This window comes from Ovis aries, chromosome 2 (assembly GCF_016772045.2).
Source record: "Ovis aries strain OAR_USU_Benz2616 breed Rambouillet chromosome 2, ARS-UI_Ramb_v3.0, whole genome shotgun sequence".
In the NCBI taxonomy this organism is placed as follows: domain Eukaryota; kingdom Metazoa; phylum Chordata; class Mammalia; order Artiodactyla; family Bovidae; genus Ovis; species Ovis aries.
In genome coordinates this window covers 245,575,486-245,597,128 of record NC_056055.1, presented here as the reverse complement: position 1 = coordinate 245,597,128, position 21,643 = coordinate 245,575,486, and the positions used below count along the sequence as shown (strand labels likewise).

Here is a 21,643-nt window from a genome sequence, read left to right as displayed (position 1 = left end):
AAATAACTCATGCCTGGCACAGAGGGAGAAATAAAATGATATATCTCCCAGGTCAGACTTTTAAAGTCACACTTCATTTCTTACTGAAAAATGCGTTCTGAAGCAGAGAAGAATGAATTATACATTAGTCAAAACATTGTTCTAACTACTACGAATTCTAATAGGCCATACAACTATATCATAAGCCTATTTCAAAAGATAATTCCCCCAAAAGTAAATCTAAATATCATGTATCCAGCATAAATTAACATCATACCACTTCAAAAAAAAATCTGATCTCTACTCTTTTTATATAGTCTTCAATTATAAAAAGCAAGAAAGCTTGAGTCCTTACTCCTTTTTGGTTTCCTCAGAAGGCTTGTTTTCTTCCTTCTCTTCATTCTCAGGCTGCCCCTTTGGCTGCTCTGCCTCACTAGATGGAGCAGGTGGAGTTGCATTCTCTTGTTCCTCTACAGTAGAGATAGATTCCTCTGAACTTGCATCTGGTTCTTAAAATAAGCCAGTAAAACAGGTGAGCAGAATTGCATCAAGTAAATACATTAGAGCCTGAGTCAATAAAAGGATAAAAGCTCATCTCTTTAAACAGGCTAAGTCAACTGTTCCAAGTAACAGTTGTATTCTAAAATGAGTAACTGTCTACGAGTACAGTTTTTTCCTTCCTATCACTCAAACTGTCTATATAATGGGTTGCCGATTCAAACCATTATGTGAGAAAAGGAAAAGGATCAGGAAATTACACAGCAAATGAAACTCTTTTATCCCAAATCGAATCTGTTGATTGTTCTACTCCATAATATTAAGGATAAGACTCATAATTAAGAAATTAGCCATTTCATAGTTGAATAAGTATTAGTAAGGGAATAAGCAATAAAAAATTAAAATGAAATTTTCAAGTCAAATGATTGGGCAAGGGTAGAAATATGAATGGGGGAATACCAAGGTCTGTCGGTCTTTTCTCAGGAGGTCTCTTTGAGCAGCTATTATGAAACACAGAATCCCAGGAAATGATTAAGCAGAGACTATGAAGAATGTCAGGGGCCAAAACCAGGCAAAAAGGAAAAAAGGATATGCTTGAAAAGTTTGGTCATTTAAATTATGTGAACTCATTACTGGCACAATGAATTCTTTGGGGCCCTCACACAAATATTTCCTTCTCTAGTGGGTCTTCCCGACCCAGGGAGCGAACCCAAGTCTCCTGCATTGGCAGGTGGATTCTGAGCCACCAGTGAAGCCCAAATTTCAGGACAGTCAACTGTAATTTATAAATCATCCTGGATTATGTTCTTCAACCGGAGATGCAGGTAAGTCAAAAATTCTCCTACATATGTTCAGCCAAAATCAAGGCTCTAGGATCAGATGTATCTGGATTCAATTTCAGAGTTTCTAACGTTCTAGTTCACATTATCTTGGGGCAAGATTTTTGACACTTCTGAGTACTCTTCCCTCACAGAGTTGTTATAAACATTGTATAAAATGGTTTAGGGAAAACCTGTAGGCAGCACTTGTATACTATGATTCCCATCTCCTTTGGCCTCTTCTGCTGCTTCTATAGCTGTTTGGCAAATATTAAGGCTAGAACTTTACTATAACAATGGTATCTGGTGATACAGATAACTACGAAATATATATTTTTTTAATCCTGATGCACCTTTTATTGCCCTTTGTCTCAACTATTTGGCCTAACTGTCCCACCGAACTGGCTGTATAACAATTGTCATGGTTACTGATTTTTACATTCAGTTCATTTCAGTCGTGTCCAACTCTTTGCGATCCCATGAATCGCAGCACGCCAGGCCTCCCTGTCCATCACCATCTCCCGGAGTTCACTCAGACTCACGTCCATCGAGTCCATGATGCCATCCAGCCATCTCATCCTCTGTCATCCCCTTCTCCTGCCCCCAATCCCTCCCAGCATCACAGTCTTTTCCAATGAGTCAACTCTTCACATGAGGTGGCCAAAGTACCGGAGTTTCAGCTTTAGCATCATTCCTTCCGAAGAAATCCCAGGGCTGATCTCCTTCAGAATGGACTGGTTGGATCTCCTTGCAGTCCAAGGGATTCTCAAGAGTCTTCTCCAGCACCACAGTTCAAAAGCATCAATTCTTTGGCACTCAGCCTTCTTCACAGTCCAACTCTCACATCCATGCACGACCATTGGAAAAACCACAGCCTTGACTAGACGGACCTTAGTCAGCAAAGTAATGTCTCTGCTTTTGAATATACTATCTAGGTTGGTCATAACTTTTCTAGAGCTAAGAGTGTTTATTGAGCTTTCTCAAATGGTAAAGAATCAGCCTGCAATGCAGGAGACCTGGGTTCGACCCCTGGGTGGGGACAACCCACTCCAGTATTCTTGCCCGGAGAACTCCATGATGGAGGAGTCTGGCCAGCTACAGTCCATAGGGTCACCAAGAGTCAGACACAACTGGGCGACTAACACTTTCACTGTAACAACAGAGTTTGTAACAACAACAAATTAAATTTCACTTTATGTTCTCTTAAAAGTTTATGGTTTAATAAAGGTTCAGGTGCTCAGCTGATAATGAGTATTGAGTATGTACTACATATGAGACATTATTTCCAACTCCATTTTCATACATAAAATACTATATAAAAGGATAGAGATACGACAGATAAACAGAACTTGTGAAGTCTATTTTGGTCCTTTATAAATTCTTGGTTGACTTTCTCAATACAACTGAACACTAGTGTATTCTGAAAACTCATGTTATCAGTGACTTCAACTGGCTGTTAAATGTAGATTAAGGTAGGCCATCAAGTGGTTTATCCCAGTGCTGGACAAAATAACCTTCCCTTCAACTCACCAGCAACTATTTTTTTTAATATGCTAAATTCCCTTGTCTCCTCACTGCCTTAGGCCAGAGTACCTAGTATTCATCTGAGGATTCTGAGCCCAAACTCAGGCTTAGCTGGAAGAGTCTATCTCTGGTGCACCAATGATAAAGGCAACAAGGGTGCATGGTTTCTTTTATTCATAATATATGCTAGTCAGCAAATATTCAGTTCTAATAGTTGTAACAGGGGCAGCACCATGTGCTCAACCCTGGCAGAGAAAAAAGAGAGGAAAAGGTGACGAGAAGAACAAGAAAAGCAGTTACACCTGAAGAAGCGGTCAGAGATACCATGAAGGAGCACAAGCACTCGAGATCGATAGTCCTACCTTTTTCTACGTTCCCAGCTCTATCTGGCTCATCTTCTCTCCACCAATACCAAAGTTACAAACCAACACTTTAATCACCCATTTGCTCCCTTAAGGCCTCCTCATGACTTCTGTCTGAACCTTCCACCCAGTCTTCCTCCCCATGACACTGTATGCCCAGAAGCTATGCTTTTGACCATTTCGGTTCTCTCCAACCATCTTTCCATTTTTAATTCCAAGAACATGAAATTTTCACCTTCTAAAAATCTTCAGAGACAAGATGAGATTCTTTCTTTGCCCAGAGGGTCCAGAAATGACATACCAATTGGTACCACTTCTCTCTCTAAATGCTCCCCACAAACACTTAAGTTCAAGGGAATTTATGGGACACTCTAACCTAGAGCAGGAACGCTGGCCTTTTTAAGCTGCCCACTGCTTTACTTTACCTGGCTTTTCTTCTACTCCTTCAGCAAGCTTGCTCTTGGGAGGAGTTTCCCGGGTAGAATTCACAGCTCGACGAATTGGCATGGTGTTATCTTCTACCTTCTAAGAAAAGAAATGGCCATAATCACACATGCAAAAACAATTTATCTCTTCTTTCTCAAGGGGGGCTAGCTAGGTGTCAGAAGATGTAGGAGAATTCTTCAAGTCGACTCCAGGATCTGACGCAAATTACTTTTTAACAAGTTTTTTTGAAATGAAAATATGATTCTTAAGAAGTAGTTTTCAAAATGTTTTATTTTAGCTTGAATTTCAAATGGAAATAAGTAATTATACTTGATTTGAAATAAATTTAGAAGCTTGGAGGTTTTCTCAGGAGTTTGAGGGGTAAGGGAAGATGAAAAGAACTTTGTATCTATTTGATTTTTTTAGATTCATAACCCAGACTCCCCAAAGCAGAGGAAGGAACAGGTACCAAGAAGGACCCAGCAGGGCCTGAAGTCAGGGACTGATCCAAGAGTGAGCTTCAAGAATGTGTCAGCCCCTACCTCACCTAACTTGTCCGCGTGGATCAGCTGAGCTCCTACTATAAGTGGGAGTGCCTTAGGATGGACGAGTTCACCTTGAGACGTATCAGTCGCCATTTAAAATAATTTCTAGGCCCGAGTACAGGTTACACTCTGAAGCCTCTGCTGTTAACCACAAGGATTTTTCCTAATGGTTTCAGTGTGAAGCATCAACCTAAAGCACAGAAAAGACCTGGTGTGAAGATTACAGAAACAACACTAAACTAAAGCGTCTAAACTTAATATACATTCAAAGGGGGGAAAACTCACTGTAAAGTTTATAGTTAAATGACAGATGACTTGGTCAGTTATCATTCAGAAAGATAAAAATTACTATCAAAATACAGACTGTGTAAAGCAGCGACTAAGACAAACGCACAAGCCAGAGCAGCTGTTGCACCTTCCACATGAACCAAGGCAGCAAGGACAAGAAAGCCCACAAAGACCTAACCCCATCCTGTCTCCTACTATCAGAGCTCAGAGTAGACTAAAAAGACTCAAAGTTTCATCTATGTTTACTCAAAGACCATTTTACTAAAGAGAGAAATGTTGTTCATGTTTTCAAAGGGGTCAGGAAACTTAACTACAAACTTAACTCCATCTCCATCAGAGAAGTTATACAAGGACAAAAATACTGCTGAAGAACATGACAGTCTAAAAGCCTCCAGACTCAGAAAAGCAAATTCAGACCATCACCTAGGAGATTAAGCATGCTTCTAAGACCTTGTCATTATTTTTAACGTTAAGCAAAATTAGCACAAAAGAACAAAATTAAATACTGAAAAATAAAATCTATGTAAGATCACTCAAATTTACCTAATCGCTTAATACCCTCTGCTCCCTCTATCTCACCTGAGAATCAAGGACACTTTATAATAAAAATTTCCCCAAAAGAAAAGAAAATGATTAGTTAGGTGTTTAGATCTTTGTGCTAATGAACATTAATGAAGAATTGGGCAAGAGGAGACTAGTCATTCAACTTCTGCTTTAAGCTCTAAACTTGTCTAGGGATTTAAGAGCTTTCAATTTGTCAGGTAATAGTTATTAACTGTTACAAAGACTACTTAAAATGCACATATAGAAATTTATGTCAAAAACTATAAAACACAGAAATAAAAACAGTTGTTTTCTGGGGGCTTTGTGACAACCTAGAGGGGTGGGATGGAGTGGGAGGTGGCAGGGAAGCTCAAGAGGGAGGGAACATATGCATACCTATGGCTGATCCATGTTGATGTACGGCAGAAACCAACACAATATTGCAATTACCCTTTAATTAAAAATAAATAAATTTAATAAAAAACAAATATACTTGCAAAAAATTTTTGTTTTCTAATCTGTGGGCTTGAGGGCATTATTTAGGTTTGTGAAAGCTAAAAGTCTATCTTGGAAAAGTTTCAATACATAAACTTGCTTACTCATCCAACTAGCACTTACACAGTAATATACTTTCCTTGATTAAAAAACCCCCACAAATCTGATGATACTTTTACATGTAAATACCATTCAGAAGCACAATTTCAAGATCAGGTTATTCTTGGTAAAGTGATACTGCGAATTCCTTTCTTAACCCATGATAATACTAGCTAGGCTGAAAATGATACTGTGAAATTAACAAAACCTTCAGGAGTCTCTTTTTATAGAACATGTTTTAAAAGAATATATGTTCTCCCTGTAAATAAAACACTAAAAAAATGTCAAAACCTTTCCAGTCAACTCTATATTTACTACTTGCTCAAAATTAAAACAAGTTTTAGAAAGGGAGTGGGGGTGCAAAGAAGTTATTCTCAATGCCAAAATGATAAAATTGACTAAAACCAGGGCAACAAGTACATGGTCCATCAACACCCGACATCATTGACCCGAAGACAAGAATATCAGTTTAAATTAGGTCAGGTAAGAAGTATGCCCAGGTGGAATAAGTGAATTAAGTTGGTTTGCCAAGCTTCCTGGATGCATCCACCACAATAACAGATGTGGACACTCTCCTGCTTCAACCTCCCCATCGTTCTCCTCTCTTGCCTCCAGACACTTTGACCTTTTGGTCCTCAGTGTGTGTTCTGCGCATGCTGTGACATTCTTTCCCTAGATACTTCAATCAGGTTCAGTACAGTGTCACCCCCTCAGAAAGCCCTCCCATCCTTCTTTTTCTTCTTCAGGTTTCTTCATAGCATTTAATACCGCTTGTAACTCAATATATGTCTATTTGCTTGTTTATTATGTGTCTCTCCCAGCAGAATGTAAGTACTTCAAGGGCTAGTACTAATTCATCACTGCATTCCCAGTACCTAGTAGCATGCCCAATACATAGTGGGTGCAGCATAAATACTGGGGGGAGGGCTTCCCTTGTGGTCCAGTGGTTAAGAATCTGTCCTGCAATGCAAGGACACTGGTTGGATCCCTGGTCCTGGAAGATCCCACATGCTGCAGGGCACGACTACCGAGTCCACATGCCTAGAACCGGTGCTCCACAACAGGAGAAGTCACCACAATGAGAAAGCCCGCACCCAGCAACAAAAGTCCTGTGGGGCCAAAATAAAAAAAAAACAACAGAGGGGCAAATGTTGAATGAACAATGACACCTGGCAGTACTTATTTCTATGTTCAACACATGTGAAAAACACTTAAAAAATAAAAATTTAAAACAATATAAACATTAAGAAATGTTTGCCTCAGCTCTGAATTTCCTTAATAAAGGTCATGTAACTTAAGGCTCTCTTTATAATAGGTTGGTTAATGACTTATTTCCTCAGTTCATGGTTCATCACACAGCTGACAAAACTATCTGGATGGTTAACCTACAACTGCCTTAACAAATACCTATTAATTTAACTGTTGATGCTGCACTTCTGAATAATCAGACTTTTAAGACTGCCACACTTGTTCCCTGACAGGGGTCTTATCTGGCTGATTCACTGCCCTATACTTCCTGCCTAAGAAACATACTAGGCTCCAAACAGGTGCTCTACAAATATTTGTTAAAGTGAAAGAATAAACGAAACTTGAAGAAGTTTTTCATCTGGGTTCTTACATGTGACAAACCAATCTCAGTTTACCTGTGGTGTGTGTGGACTTCCTGTGGTCATTAACCCGTTTTTGTTTTCTAAGTATAATGTCAGATGAACAATACAAAGATCTGCTTTTGTCAAGGGAAGTGCTAAGCTGTTTAAATACAGGCAATAAAGAAAAGGTTGTAAAAGTAGAAAGTCCATAATTTCAGAGTTTTAATTTACTTTCTCTACCTTAAGAGCAAGCACTAGAAAAATAAGCAGGAGTTCAACAATGTATTTCAGTTTTCTGATATCCTTGAAAACATGCATTTTAGGGAAAGTACTATTATTTCATATTTTACTGTAAAACGTCTGCCAACACATTACATAGTATAATGTCATTAGCCTTGCACTGATTACACTAAATTGTTCCCAATCTAAAGTCTTTCACTATATTCAAACTTACGGAGTAATGTCATAAAACGTACGCCTATAATTTGCTGGAAACTTTTTTTTCCACTTTTATATTTCAAATAAATCAGTATTACTTAATTAGTATCTGTCTCCGACACAGATGTTCTGGACACTACGGGTACCTCCTCCTAAAATAAGGACAATCTAACTGGCTTAAGAGTGAGCGTTTTCATCTATACACGAAGAGTTCAGGAGCTTCCTCCAACTTCTCGCCCTCAATCTTCCAATTCGACAAGGCCAAAAATACCCTCTAAAAACGTTACTTCTACTCTGAAACATGCTGCACTAAATTTTCTGAAAAGAGCAATGAAATTTTAAAACTTCGTAACAGCTTCACATCTATACCAGAGTAAACAAATCTTCCAAAGTCAAACGAGCCACCTCTAGCTTCACTCTAAGACAAGTCAGCTTGTCCGTGAAGCCCCAGGGGAATTCCCAGGGGCACTTCGAACCAGACCTTCACTTTTCAATGTAACGTAAGGTCAGGAAGCATAACCGCAGTAAGAAAAGGTACACAGGGAAAGAGGGGTCGAGTTCACCTTGGCCGTCCTCTGTGCGGGGGGACTGTCCCTCAGAGGTGTTTCGATCATAGTGTTAGTCGCTCAGTCGTGGCCGACTCTTTGCGACCCTATGGACTGCAGCCCACCAGGATCCACTGTCCAGGAGATTTTCCAGGCAAGGATACTGGAGTGGGTTGCCATTTCCTTCTCCAGGCGATCTTCCCGACCCAGGGATCGAATCCGGGTCTCCTGCACTGCAGGCAGATTCTTTACCAACTGAGCTACAGGGGAAGCTCTGTTTCGATCATAGACTAGCGGTCAATTCTTTAAAAAACAAACAAAACCCCTCTGATCTGGGGCCTCACTTCACCCCTCCTGCCTCCAGCTCTTTACAAACGCTCCTACTCACAGGCTTGACTATATTAACTAAATCCACCTCGTCTAAAGAGCAGTGAGTCACAAGCTCGACGAAAGCCATGGGAAGGGGGGTAAAAACGAAAGCTGAGTCCCGGGTGGCGGCGGCAGCAGCAGCAGCAGCAGCAGCAGCAGCAGTAGCGGCGGCAGCGGCTTTTCAGGAGCGCAAACAGCTGACTCTGCGCCGGGCCCGAAAATCCGGGCGGAAAGACCAGCAGACAAAGGCGGGGAGCGCCGAGCACAAGGCGGGGGGTTGGGAGAAGACAAGAGAGCGGAGCCGGGATGAACCCGGCGAGGCAAAGGGCGGCGGGCTCAGCGCGAGCTCCGGCTCCGGAAGGCCGACGCCGCGACCCGGGCAGCGCCCGCCCGCCCGCGCGCGCGCCACGCAGGAGGCGGCGGACCGCGAGCACCAGCCCCCCGCGCACTCACCGCTGGGAGCTCCGTAATGGCGGCAGCGGCGGCGAGGGCGGGGACCCCGGGAGGGTGGGGGGGGGGCGGGTCCGCCACAGCCAGTCACCGCCGCCGGCATCTTTCGAACCGGCTCCTAAAACCTCTGAGGGAGTGGGGTGAGGGGGAAGGGCGGGGGTCCCGCCGCGCGCCTCGGGAGCATGCGCGAGCCCTCAGCCAATCAGAGCCGGGCGGGAGGACGCCGGCGCAGGCGCGCTGCGAGGCAAGGCCCGCGATCAGGGAAGCGCTCCCTCACCTCTCCCCGGTCCAAACAAAACAAGGGCGGGAGCGCGCGCACGCGCGCGCCAGAGGGCCCCGGAGGCGGCTTCCACCAGAAGGGCAGGGGGCTCGGTTCACAGCGGGGGAAGGGGAAGAGGGGGCGGAGCGGCCGGGGAAGGCAGACAAAAAAATAAAAGGCACCACCTCCGAGGACGCGAGCGCCCCGCCCCCTCCTCTCAGGGAGCGGCGTCGGCGCCCTGGGCGAGCGGTCTCTGCCGCCCGCCTTCGGGGTCCAGCGGGCCTGCGCCCGCTGCCCGCCCGCCCGTTCTGTCCCGCGTTACCTCTGCGCTCCCCCCTTCCTGGCGCCCGCGTGCTGCGAGGCTTCTCGGCTCCGCTCCCGCCGCCGCTCGCCGCCTCCGCCACCGCTGTCCTCCAGGCCCAGCCGCCGAGCTCTGCCGCCCCGCCCCCCTGCTCGCGGCCCCGCGCGCGCGCCCATCCCTCACGCCGGCCCCGCCCCTCCCCTGCGCGCGCCGGCGGCCGCGCCCCCAACAGCGCGCGGGCGCGGAGGGAGCGCGCGAGACTCGTCTCCCCTTGGTCGGGCGCGCGGGGGCGCGAGAAGGCGGGCGGGGCCGGCGCGGGGGACGCCGGGGCGGCGCTGAGTGTCCGCGCGCCTTACTCCTGCGCCCCTCGGGTGGCTCCAGTCTTCTTGGCTGGCGTGGCTTCGGTGTCCTCGGGTTCCGTCCCTGAGTTTCGACTTCGGCTCCCCGTCTGCCTTTGGAGGGGATTGGCCTTTCCCGCTCCCGAGTTGAGCACAAGAACGACCCCCTTCTTTGAAGACGACGAAATGATTAGAAACCCAGAGAGCGGAGAGTGTGCAGTTACCTCACGTTCGTTCCTAAGAAGTCTCCTCACAGGACGCAGGAATGCCTCACGAAAAGAACTGTAGAAGTTGCTTTTCTAGTCAATGAAGCGGTCTTCCTGGGCTCCCTAATCCACAGATGCAGGGAGTGTCCTCAAGGAGGAAACGTCGGGATTGGAAAGGGAATTCCCTTCGAATTGTCATCTTTACGTTAGTACCAGCGTGCTTAGGCTATGTACGTTACTGCTGAAAAACGTTAGAACTTTTTCAAAGTCGATTTTGGGAAAATTCGATGTATCTAAACTAGTAGGTGTTTTGTCGGGGGTAGAAGGGGTTTGGTTACTGAATATATAGAGAAATAGTAAACACTACAGTAGCCTTGAGACTCAGAGCAGTGTGACGAGCAGTCGAATGCCGTGTGCCTGTCCTTCTAAAGATTTTATTATGAAACCATTTTAAGTCCTCAGGCTCTGGCGTTGCCATGAGCACTTTCTCTCACCAGCTTTCCCAGGCACAGCCATCCACTCCATCCGTCCCAGAGCCAGCTATATAAAAATGTCACCACAACCACAAATTCCTTACAAGGTGAGTGTTACCATTAATGTCCCAATGGAATTACCAATGCCCTGGCATCCTGGTGTCCCATTAAACATTTTCACAAGGAGTTGGGGTCATCTCATCACCGTTTCTAGCTTTTGTCTCCTTTTAAAATTACTTCCATTTTTATGTATTTATTTGCTTGAAACATCCTACCTTTCTTTTTCCCGAAAATGTCTTTTCCCCCATCTCAGACAAGGAGCTGACACAGATAAGAGCAAACTAGGTTCCACCTTTACACAGATTTTTTGCTTCACACACACACAACTTACTCTGTTCTTTAGAACACATGCACCTGACGGGGGGAACCCTGAAACAAAATTCTTCGTGTGCACAGAGGTATTTGCACAGACGCCACCCCCACCCCCAGCTAGGCACTAAAGCTACCATTTCCTTCAGTCTGAAGGTGTTTTTTCACTTACAAAAAAGGACTTGAAGTTTTTATTGGACACATATTGCTTGAGGCATTTTACCTCTGCTAAATGTAACATCTGGTCGGTTTTGATTTTTATGCTTAGCCGCATCTGAGTTAAGACTCCATGGGGGTATGGTTTTATAGTTTATCTCATTTGGTTTTCTTTGAGCTATACTAGTAAAAACAACATTCAGTTGTGTTTGTTGAGAACTGAGTTACATGATGATTTTTGTACCCTTTACTTAAGCTGTTAGGCTGTCTGACATTCTACACTGGAGGGAACATAAACTTTGGCAAGCGGAAGAGCAGCTCTGTTCTCATGGAGTGTCTGGAGGTTATGATCAAAGCGTCAGTAAGACCCTCTTGCAAAAAGAGACCTCTCACACTGAAATCAAAATCCCTGAAGTTGGCACCATTCATTCCTTTTAAGCTTCACTCTCTTCTAAAGTACTTTTAAAATGCTGATATTAAGGAGAGCTAACATATAGGCCTCAAACTGATAATTGATAATTCATTGTTTTAACCTCTGAACTTGAGAATATAAAGCCTTCCATTGCATAGTCAGGGCTCAGAAGTATAAGAACTCTGAGTGTCTGCGTAGAGGAGGAGCTCCTAGGAGAAAGAAAAGGAGTAAATGTGCTCTTTTCTGTGATGACTTCGCACTTCTGTCCAGGGCCATCAAGGTTGGAGGAATGACTCAGGAGTCCCAGAATCATGAGGAAATGTAGGATTCTGTGAACTAGAAAAGCCCCAAAATGCAATTGCAGCATCTCTAGTTTTCAACAAAAACATCCATTTTTTCAGACGCCAAGTCCCTGCTGAAACTTTAGCAAGTTTTGCAGACTTCATGGCCTGTTGTCAACGCAATAGATTTTTTTTTTTTTTGCTATTCTTCACTGCTGCTGCTGCTGCTAAGTCACTTCAGTCATGTCTGACTCTGTGTGACCCCACAGATGGCAGCCCACCAGGCTCCTCTGTCCCTGGGATTCTCCAGGTAAGAGTACTGGAGTGGGGTGCCATCGCCTTCACTAAGTGATACTTCAGTCTGTTAGGCTAAAAGGTTGTGTTTTGTATAGAAAAACAAAATAACGTGACCTTGGAGATTTAGGCATAAGGATAGAAGTTGAAGCAATTTTAGGTTCCAGGAATATCCCAGACCAGAGCTATGACACTGCCTCATGAGGTTGAGCATCCACCTATTTGACTCACATTCTACTGCGTGTAAACACAGATGTTTGAAGAATAATTCTTGATTGTCTGGTGAGGAGAGATGTTTCTGTTCCTAGCAAGTCTGTCTTTATTTTCCTCACAAATCAAGGCCAATTACTTCTATAATTTCACACAAAAGTAACCAGAAGCCTGGCTGGAGATTGGTTTCTTAAGGTACAGTTCTAGTAGGACTTGGGGTCACTTGACTTTTCTGGTTTCCAGCCAGGAAGACTGGAAATGACTCTCAAATTTGGTTGCAGCTTGAAAAGGGATGGCAAGAGAACAATTTATACTATTAGGCCAAAAAAAAAAAAAAAAGGAGGCTGGTGAAGACATTTAATATCACTTCACCACCGCTACCCCTTTAATGGTTTTTCTTTTATTATTTATTTCCTGAGGCCAAGACCCTGGTTTAGAGATAAGTAATAACCCTGGATCCTCCTCTGCAGTGCTGCACTTTCTTCTACTCACTGGTGACAGTAATTTTAACTCCATTCATCCTAGTAATCATCAAACTGAAACACTTCTTTCTAAACTGAAAAACTCTGAGTCTAAAATATGTCTGATCCCAATTGTTTTGGATAAAGGATTATATATCAGAATATACAAACCAAATAAACTTTACAAAAGAACATTTACCCTCATAAATTCTCCCCCCATATATGTATGTGTGTGCATATATATATATATATATATATATATATAATATATATTTACAATGCTGGATGAAATCCATTAATTTTGCCATTCACAGTTTGAGAGCCTCTATCCCAGGTGTCATTAGCCCTCTGGTGTTCAATTGGAGTCAATGTTTCTAGCTCCTTGAAGAGATCTGAAAAGTGTTAATGCCAAGACTTTACTATCATTTTGAGGAGGGTAAGTTTTAAAAGCTGTCCTTTAAGTTTGAAGTGGCTGATATAATGGCTGAAGTTACAATTCAGTCTTCAAAGTAACAAAAACTCTTGGGAATGTTATTACAGGTGTCTAATCAATATGATCAACCTAGATAGCATATTCAAAAGCAGAGACATTGCCGACTAAGGTCCATCTAGTCAAGGCTATGGTTTTTCCAGTAGTCATGTATGGATGTGAGAGTTGGACTGTGAAGAAGGCTGAGCGCTGAAGAATTGATGCTTTTGAACTGTGGTGCTGGAGAAGACTCTTGAGAGTCCCTTGGACTGCAAGGAGATCCAACCAGCCCATTCTGAAGGAGATCAGCCCTGGGATTCCTTTGGAAGGAATGATGCTAAAGCTGAAACTCCAGTACTTTGGCCACCTCATGCGAAGAGTTGACTTATTGGAAAAGACTGTGATGCTGGGAGGGATTGGGGGCAGGAGGAGAAGGGGACGAGAGAGGATGAGATGGCTGGATGGCATCACTGACTCGATGGATGTGAGTCTGAGTGAACTCCGGGAGTTGGTGATGGACAGGGAGGCCTGGCGTGCTGCGATTCATGGGGTCGCAAAGAGTCGGAAACGACTGAGCGACTGAACTGAACTGATGACTAGGGTTGTAGAATGTGGTAGAAAGAACTGTGGACACAAGGAGGACAGGCCCCAGGTGCTCCAGGCAGAATGCTGGGGGCTTTATCTTTTCTTTAATTAATCCTCAAAACAACCTTATGAGGTGGATGGTGTTTACAGATGAGGAAACGAGGTTTAAACAACCCAGGCAGGGTTGCATGAAAGACTATTTTTCCAATTCCAATACTCCAATGAATATCCACTATACCATTTTCCCAAGTGTAGAATAAAGACTCCCGGTGGTGAGATAGAATATATCTGGGAAATTACTGCCTTCCCAAAAAAACCAGTTTGTGAGTCTCAGTGCTGACGCTTGCTAGGTACAAAACTTCTGTGGCATTTAGATCCCTACTGTTGAAAGCAAGCAGTACCAACTTATATATGTACCCAAGGGCTGGTGCAAAGACTGAATTAGATGACACCAAGTCATGCAGATGTAGAAAGGGCTTAGTATTTTTCTATTACAGATGAGAAAACAAAGCCTAAGTGTTTTCATGACACTGTACAGGAGACAGTGATCAAGACCATCCCCAAGAAAAAAGAAATGCAAAAGGGCAAAATGGTTGTCTGAGGAGGTCTTAAAATAGCTGAGAAAAGAAGAGAAGATAAAGGCAAAGGAGAAAAGGAAAGATACACCCATCTGAATGCAGAGTTCCAAAGAATAGCAAGGAGAGATAAGAAAGCCTTCCTCAGTGATCAATGCAAAGAAACAGAGGAGAACAACAGAATGGGAAAGACTAGAGATCTCTTCAAGAAGATTAGAGATACAAAGAGAACATTTCATGCAAAGATGGGCTCTATTTCTAGGACAGAAATGGTAGGGACTTAACAGAAGAAGGTATTAATAAGAGGTGGCAAGAATACACAGAAGAACTGTACAAAAAAGATCTTCACTACCCAGATAATCACGATGGTGTGATCACTCACCTAGAGCCAGACATCCTGGAATGGGAAGTCAAGTGGGCCTTAAGAAGCATCACTACGAACAAGGTAGCAGAGGTGATGGAATTCCAGTTGAACTATTTCAAATCCTGAAAGATAATGCTGTGAAAGTGCTGCACTCGATATGCCAGCAAATTTGGAAAACTCAGCAGTGGCCAGAGGACTGGAAATGGTCAGTCTTCATTCCAATCCCAAAGAATGTTCAAACTACCATACAGTTGCACTCGTCTCACATGCTAGCAAAGTAATGCTCAAAATTCTCCAAGCCAGGCTTCAACAGTACGTGAACCATGAACTTCCAGATGTTCAAGCTGGATGTAGGAAAGGCAGAGGAACCAGAGATCAAATTGCCAACATACGTTGGATCATCAAAAAAGCAAGTGTTCCAGAAAAACATCTGCTTTATTGACTACAACAAAGTCTTTGACTGTGTGGATCACAACAAACTGTGGAAAATTCTTAAAAAATATGGGAATACTAGACCACCTTATCTGCTTCCTGAGAAATCTGTATGCAGGTTAAGAAGCAACAGTTAGAACTGGACATGGAACAACAGACTGGTTCCAACAGACTAGTTCCAAAGGAGTACGTACTCCTTGGCTCTATATTGTCACCCTGCTTATTGAACTTGTATGCAGAGTACATCATGAGAAATGCTGGGCTGCATGAAGCACAAGCCAGAATCAAGATTGCCAGGAGAAATATCAATAACCTCAGATATGCAGATGACACCACTCTTATGGCAGAAAGCGAAAAAGAACTAAAGAGCCTCTTGATGAAAGTGAAAGAGGAGAGTGAAAAAGTTGGCTTAAAGCTCAACATTCAGAAAACAAAGATCATGGCATCCGGTCCCATCACTTCATGGCAAATACATGGGGAAACAATGGAAACAGTGACAGACTTTATATTTTGGGGCTCCAAAATCACTGCAGATGGTGATTGCAGCCATGAAATTAAAAGACGCTTACTCCTTGGAAGGAAAGTTATGACCAACCTAGATAGCATATTCAAAAGCAGAGACATTACTTTGCCAACAAAGGCCCGTCTAGTCAAAGGCATGGTTTTTCCAGTAGTCACGTATAGATGTGATAGTTGGACCATAAAGAAAGCTGAGTGCCGAAGAATTGATGCTTTTGAACTGTGGTGTTGGAGAAGATTCTTGAGAGTCCCTTGGACTGCAAGGAGATCCAACCAGTCCATCCTAAAGGAAATCAGTCCTGAATATTCATTGGAAAGACTGATGCTGAAGTTGAAACGCCAATAATTTGGCCACCCGATGCGAAGAACTGACTCATTGGAAAAGACCCTGATGCTGGGCAATTTGAGGGCAGAAGAGGATGACAGCGGATGAGATGGTTGGATGGCATGATTGATTCAATGGACATGAGTTTGAGCAAGCTCCAGGAGTTGGTGATGGACAGGGAAGCCTGGTGTGCTGCAGTTCCTGGGGTCGCAAAGAGTCGGACACGACTAAGCAACTGAACTGAACTGAACTGTTTTACAAATAGCACTTATTTTTAGTTAGCTTTTGGTGAAGAGCTTTGTAAACTGGCAGGAATAGAAAGTGTTCCTTAGGCAGCAGTTCTCAAACTTCAGTGTGCCTGAGAGCTTGTTAAAATTTTCTTGGGCTCCTTCCATTCCTTCAGATTCTGGTTGAGTAGGTTAGGGTCTGTGTATGGGCATTTCTGATGTGCTCACAGGTGATACTGATTCTGCCAGTCTAGGGTCCATACTTTCAATGACCTTAATCTTAGATATGGGCTTCCCTGGTGGCTCAGCAGTAAAGAATCTGCCTGCAATGCAGGAGACCTGGGTTTGATCCTTGGGTCAGGAAGATCCTTTGGAGGAGGGAATGGCCCCCACTCTAAGTACTCTTGCCTGTAAAATCTAATGGACAGAGGAGCCTGGTGGGCTACAGTCCATAGGGTCACACAGAGTCGGACACGACCGAAGTGACTAAACAATGGCAGCAGCAGTAATCTTAGATATAAAGTTAAACTGCTTTCCAAATAGTCAGAAGCTATTCCAGTCCACCATGTTGCTAAATTTTGGGGCTGTGGATCATTAAATGATGAAAAAGTACTGCCATTCCTAAGTGAGAACTTATTTTAAAAAAAAGAAAGAAAGCACACGCACAAACCAATGATGGTAGGTCTCCAGTAAATGCTACTGAATTGACAGTATAAGGCAATTTTCAAAAAGTACTTTCCATCCTTTTGTCCAGAAAGGGTTTGTCTGGATTAATTTGTCATAGGACATGTTCAAATTCTACTTTCACATGTGAGAATGAACTCTCACCATCCCTGGCACTCTTGCTTCATTTTTCAAATATACCCTGCATCTCCTTGGCACTCATGATTTTGTCCACTTGAACCCATCCCATAACTGTTTAATTCTTTAGACTTCTCAGCTTAAAATTCTCTTCCTAAAGGAAGCATACCCTAATCCCCTGGTTTATACAGGGCACCCATTACCTCCTTCCATAGCTCTGTATTTTCAAAACATGTGCCATTTGTAATGCCACACTTGTGTGTGCAACCAACACCTTGCAGTAGAAAAATATGTTTTAAATACTTGAAAATATAAGTTGTTCTCTAAACTATTTGGCAAATCAGGTTATTTTCACCATTCCACAATGGTCAGCTAGGCAACTTGTTCTTGCCTGGAGAATCCCAGGGATGGGGGAGCCTCGTGGGCTGCCATCTATGGGGTCACACAGACTTGGACACGACTGAAGCAACTTAGCAGCAGCAGCAGCAGGCAACTTAAAAACAAAATGATGCCAAGGTTCCATCTCCAGAAATTCGGAAGCAACTGCCCTGGGGTTGAGTCCCAAGATTTGCACCTTTGAAAACTCCCAGGAGAATCTACCATGCAGCAGTGCTGAGCCGCAGTACTCAACGTCCTAGGAAGCAGTCAGATAGGAGTGCTGTTGGAGGTTTGCCAAAGACAGTCTCCTAGGACCTGGTCAGAAGACATATTATCAATAAGAGGTAAATATTTCAGAAGAGTCAGGAAGGAAATCACTGCTAGAACAAGTTCAACTGCTGGATAGTCATTTGTTTGGAAAATTTCAGAAAATCTTGATCGTCTTATTGTTGTTCAGTCATGTCCAACCCATGGACCACAGCATGCTAGGCTTTCCTGTTCTTCACCATCTCCTGCAGCATGCTCAAACTCATGTCCATTGAGTCGGCGATGCCATCCAACCATCTCATCTTCTGTCGTTCCCTTCTCCCTTGGCCTCAATCTTCCCCAGCATCAGGGTCTGGTCCAGTGAGCTGGCTCTTCACATCAGGTGGCCAAAGTACTGGAGCTTCAGTGTGAGCATCAGTCCTTGCAGTGAATATTCAGGGTTGATCTCCTGGTTTGATCTTGCAGTCCAAGGGATGCAAGAGTCTTCTCTGGCATCACAGTTTGAAAGCATCAATTCTTCGGTGCTCAGCCTTCTTTATGGTCCAACTCTCACATCCGTACGTGACTCTTACTTCTTCAAAAAGTTTAATAATATCATATTTCACCAAGACAATGCATCGTTAAGCTTGGGAAACAGTATTGAAAGTGATTCTGGATGTGCTCATATGGGTGGCACGAGTAAACAGTTTATTTTTTTGGTTGCGCTGGGTCTTCGTTGCTGCTCAAAGGCTTTTGGCGAGAGGGGCTACCCTTCGCTGCAGTGCACAGGCTTCTCACCGCGCTGGCTGCTCCTGCTGCAGAGTGCAGGCTCCAGGCAGAGGGCCTCAGTCATCGTGGCAGATGGAATCTTCCCAGACCAGGGATCGAGCCCATGTCCCCTGCATCAGCAGGCCGATTCGTATCCTCTGTACCGCACCAGGGAAGTCCGAGAGTAAACTTTTTAGTGAGGACAGTGGGGGCCCATACAAGTGAGACTGGACAAATTGCCAGTGAACAGTAGTATTAGCATTAGAACACAAATATCCCAATGCCAGTCAACATCTCTTTTCTACTATGGCTAACAACTTCTTTCTGTATGACCTCTTGCTACCCACCCAGCTAACATTTCCTTTTTCTTTTTTTCCCAGTTGACTCCTCTGATAGCCTAATTTGTTTAACTCTTTCATGTTTACTGGATAAATCTAAGACTTTACATTTACCTCTAAGTGCTGCTTTAGCTGCATCTCATCAAGTTTCAATATGCAGTACTTTCACTGTCAGTTAACTTCTGGTTACTTAATTTCCATTATTATTATTCAACTGAGTTAGTCATCTAGGCAACATTTTAACACTGTACTGGATGGTACACTTCAACAGACTGCCTGAATATTGCTAGCTAGGGGAAAGTTAAATCATCATCACAGGGAAAGAGAGGGAGTATTTTCAGTCCTTTCTCCCTGCTATGTACAATGAGCAAAAACATGGTTATAGTATCTATAGGATGGAATCTTTTTGAGTACCAGAAAAAATGAAGCAGTATTTTTAAAAAGCTATAGTGTTCCTGTCAACCTAGCAAGATCTCACCTTCAGTAAAAAGAGTTTAAAGTGCCAGCAAAACGAGCAGCAGAGACACACCAGTAGTAATGAGCTCACCCAATGCCCAGATCTTGGTTTCTAAATACCATTCTCTTAAAAGAAACCAAGGCTCCTAGAAGGAATGGCTGATTCTATAGGTAGAGGCTTCTTGTACTGTCACAAAGTGCCCTAAAATGCACTTACTGCAGATGAAGAAACGTCAAAGAAACACATGAATCAACCTAAAAGTGCTCCCAAGGCCAAAGTTGGAACAATCTATGTGACAAAATAATGTGGTTTTGGATTATAACTCAAAATATAAAATAAATATATATGAATCTGAAATGATAGTTAGTGACTAGCTTCCAAACAGACCAGAGTAAGAAAAGGGGAAAAGAAAAGCTAACTTTGGAGTAGAGACCTGGCCAACGCCACCATAAGCACACAGTTACGGTGAAACATCACCAGTGACGTCATGGGAGCATCACATACCCCCTGTTATGATGTGAGAAGGGCACTTCACCTACAAAGTGTTCTTATCCCAAACTCATTACCTTAGTCTAATCATATGGTGCGGGAGAAGGCTCTTGCGAGTCCCGTAGACTGCAAGGAGATCCAACCAGTCCATCCTAAAGGAAATCAACCCTGAATATTCATCGGAAGGACTGATGCTGAAACTGAAACTCCAATACTTGGCCACCTGATGCGAAGAGCTGACTCATTGGAAAAGACCCTGATGCTGGCAAAGATTGAGGGCAGGCGACAGAGAATGAGATGGTTGGATGGCATCACTGACTCAACAGACATGAGTGTGAGCAAACTCAGGGAGATAGTAATGGACAGGGAAGCCTCGCGTGCTACAATTCATGGGGTTGCAAAGAGTTGGACACAACTGTTGACTGAAAAACAACAATCAGGAGAAAAACACCAGACAAACCCAACTGAGGAACATTCTACAAAATACCTGAGCAGTGACGTCAAGGTCATGACATACAAGGAAAGATTAAAAAACTATCAGAGGCCAGAGGACACTAAGAATATGTGATGACTAAACACAATGTGGTATCCTGGATTGCATCCAGAAGAAAAAGGACAAAAAGGGCAGTTCAGTTCAGTCGCTCAGTCGTGTCCGACTCTTTGCGACCCCATGAATCGCAGCACACCAGGCCTCCCTGTCCATCACCAACTCCTGGAGTTCACTCAGACTCATATCCATCGAGTCAGTGATGCCATCCAGCCATCTCATCCTCTCTCGTCCCCTTCTCCTCCTGCCCCCAATCCCCCCCAGCATCAGGGTCTTTTCCAATGAGTCAACTCTTCGCATGAGGTGGCCAAAGTATTGGAGTTTCAGCTTTAGCATCATTCCTTCCAAAGAACACCCAGAGCTGATCTCCTTTAGGATGGACTGGTTGGATCTCCTTGCAGTCCAAGGGACTCTCAAGAGTCTTCTCCAAGACCACAGTTCAAAACCATCAATTCTTAGGTGCTCAGCTTTCTTCACAGTCCAACTCTCACATCCATACATGACCACTGGAAAAACCATAGCCTTGACTAGACAGACCTTTGCTGGCAAAGGAATGTCTCTGCTTTTAATATGCTATCTAGGTTGGTCATAACCTTCCTTCCAAGGAGTAAGCATCTTTTAATTTCAAGGCTGCAATCACCATCTGGAGTGATTTTGGCAGTAGTGAAACCCAAAGTCTAGTTTAGTTCACAGCAATGTACCAATGCTGGCTTCTTAGTTCTGATAAAGGTCCACTGGTAATGTAAGTCAAAGTCATTCAGTCGTGTCCAACTTAGCAAATGGATTGTACAGTTCATGGAATTCTCCAGGCCAGAATACTGGAGTGGGTAGCTGTTCCTTTCTATAGGAGATCTTCCCAAACCAGGGATCAAACCCAGGTCTCAAGCATTGCAGGTGGATTCTTTACCCGCTTAGCCACAAGGGAAGTCCCTGGTAATGGAAGACATTAATGATAACAGGGAATTAGATGAAAGGCACATGGGAAGCTACTAGATTTGAAACTCTTCTGTAAGCCTAAACTTATTTCAAATAATGCATTCATTTTTAAAAAGAAAACTTGGCATGTGGTTTCTTTCACATAGGACTTCAGGATTTGGTAACACAAAAGATGTCTTTTTGGGCATGGGGTGGGCGGTAATCCTAACGGGTAATCAGTTTCCCTCTGAGGGTACCCGTGGCATCTGAAGCTAGTGAGCACATACTGGATCTCTCCCTAACCTCCTGGAGGATATTGAAACTTACGGAGCTCAAGTGTATTGAATAGGAAAGGTAATCATCAATAAGACAATAAATTGGGACTAGTGAGTAGAAAAGTGAAAGTGAAGTCACTCAGTCATGTCCGACTCTTTGCAACCCCATGGACTTTCTCCTACCAGGCTCCTCCAACCACAGGAT

The 21,643-nt window shown here is 43.6% G+C and overlaps 1 protein-coding gene across 29 annotated transcripts in view; it reads right to left on the bottom strand.

Annotated features, from left to right (window-relative positions):
* HP1BP3 (heterochromatin protein 1 binding protein 3) overlaps positions 1 to 9,678 on the bottom strand; it is a 36,875-nt gene extending 27,197 nt beyond the window's left edge. For 3 of the 29 annotated variants that reach the window (XM_042244666.2, XM_015093722.3, XM_060410741.1), the window contains exons 1-4: positions 9,550 to 9,678; positions 4,150 to 4,342; positions 3,607 to 3,706; positions 335 to 488 (exon numbers count right to left, since the gene is read on the bottom strand). In XM_042244666.2, the coding sequence (XP_042100600.1) occupies positions 335 to 488; positions 3,607 to 3,706; positions 4,150 to 4,245 (350 nt within the window). In that variant the 5' untranslated portion in view covers positions 4,246 to 4,342; positions 9,550 to 9,678. Of the gene's footprint in view, positions 1 to 334; positions 489 to 3,606; positions 3,707 to 4,149; positions 4,344 to 5,379; positions 5,435 to 6,452; positions 6,687 to 7,220; positions 7,600 to 8,537; positions 9,118 to 9,549 lie in introns of those variants that run through there. The other 26 variants (XM_042244664.2, XM_060410743.1, XM_042244659.1 and 23 more) reach the window with 25 other exon arrangements.
* Between the last annotated feature and the right edge of the window lie 11,965 nt (positions 9,679 to 21,643).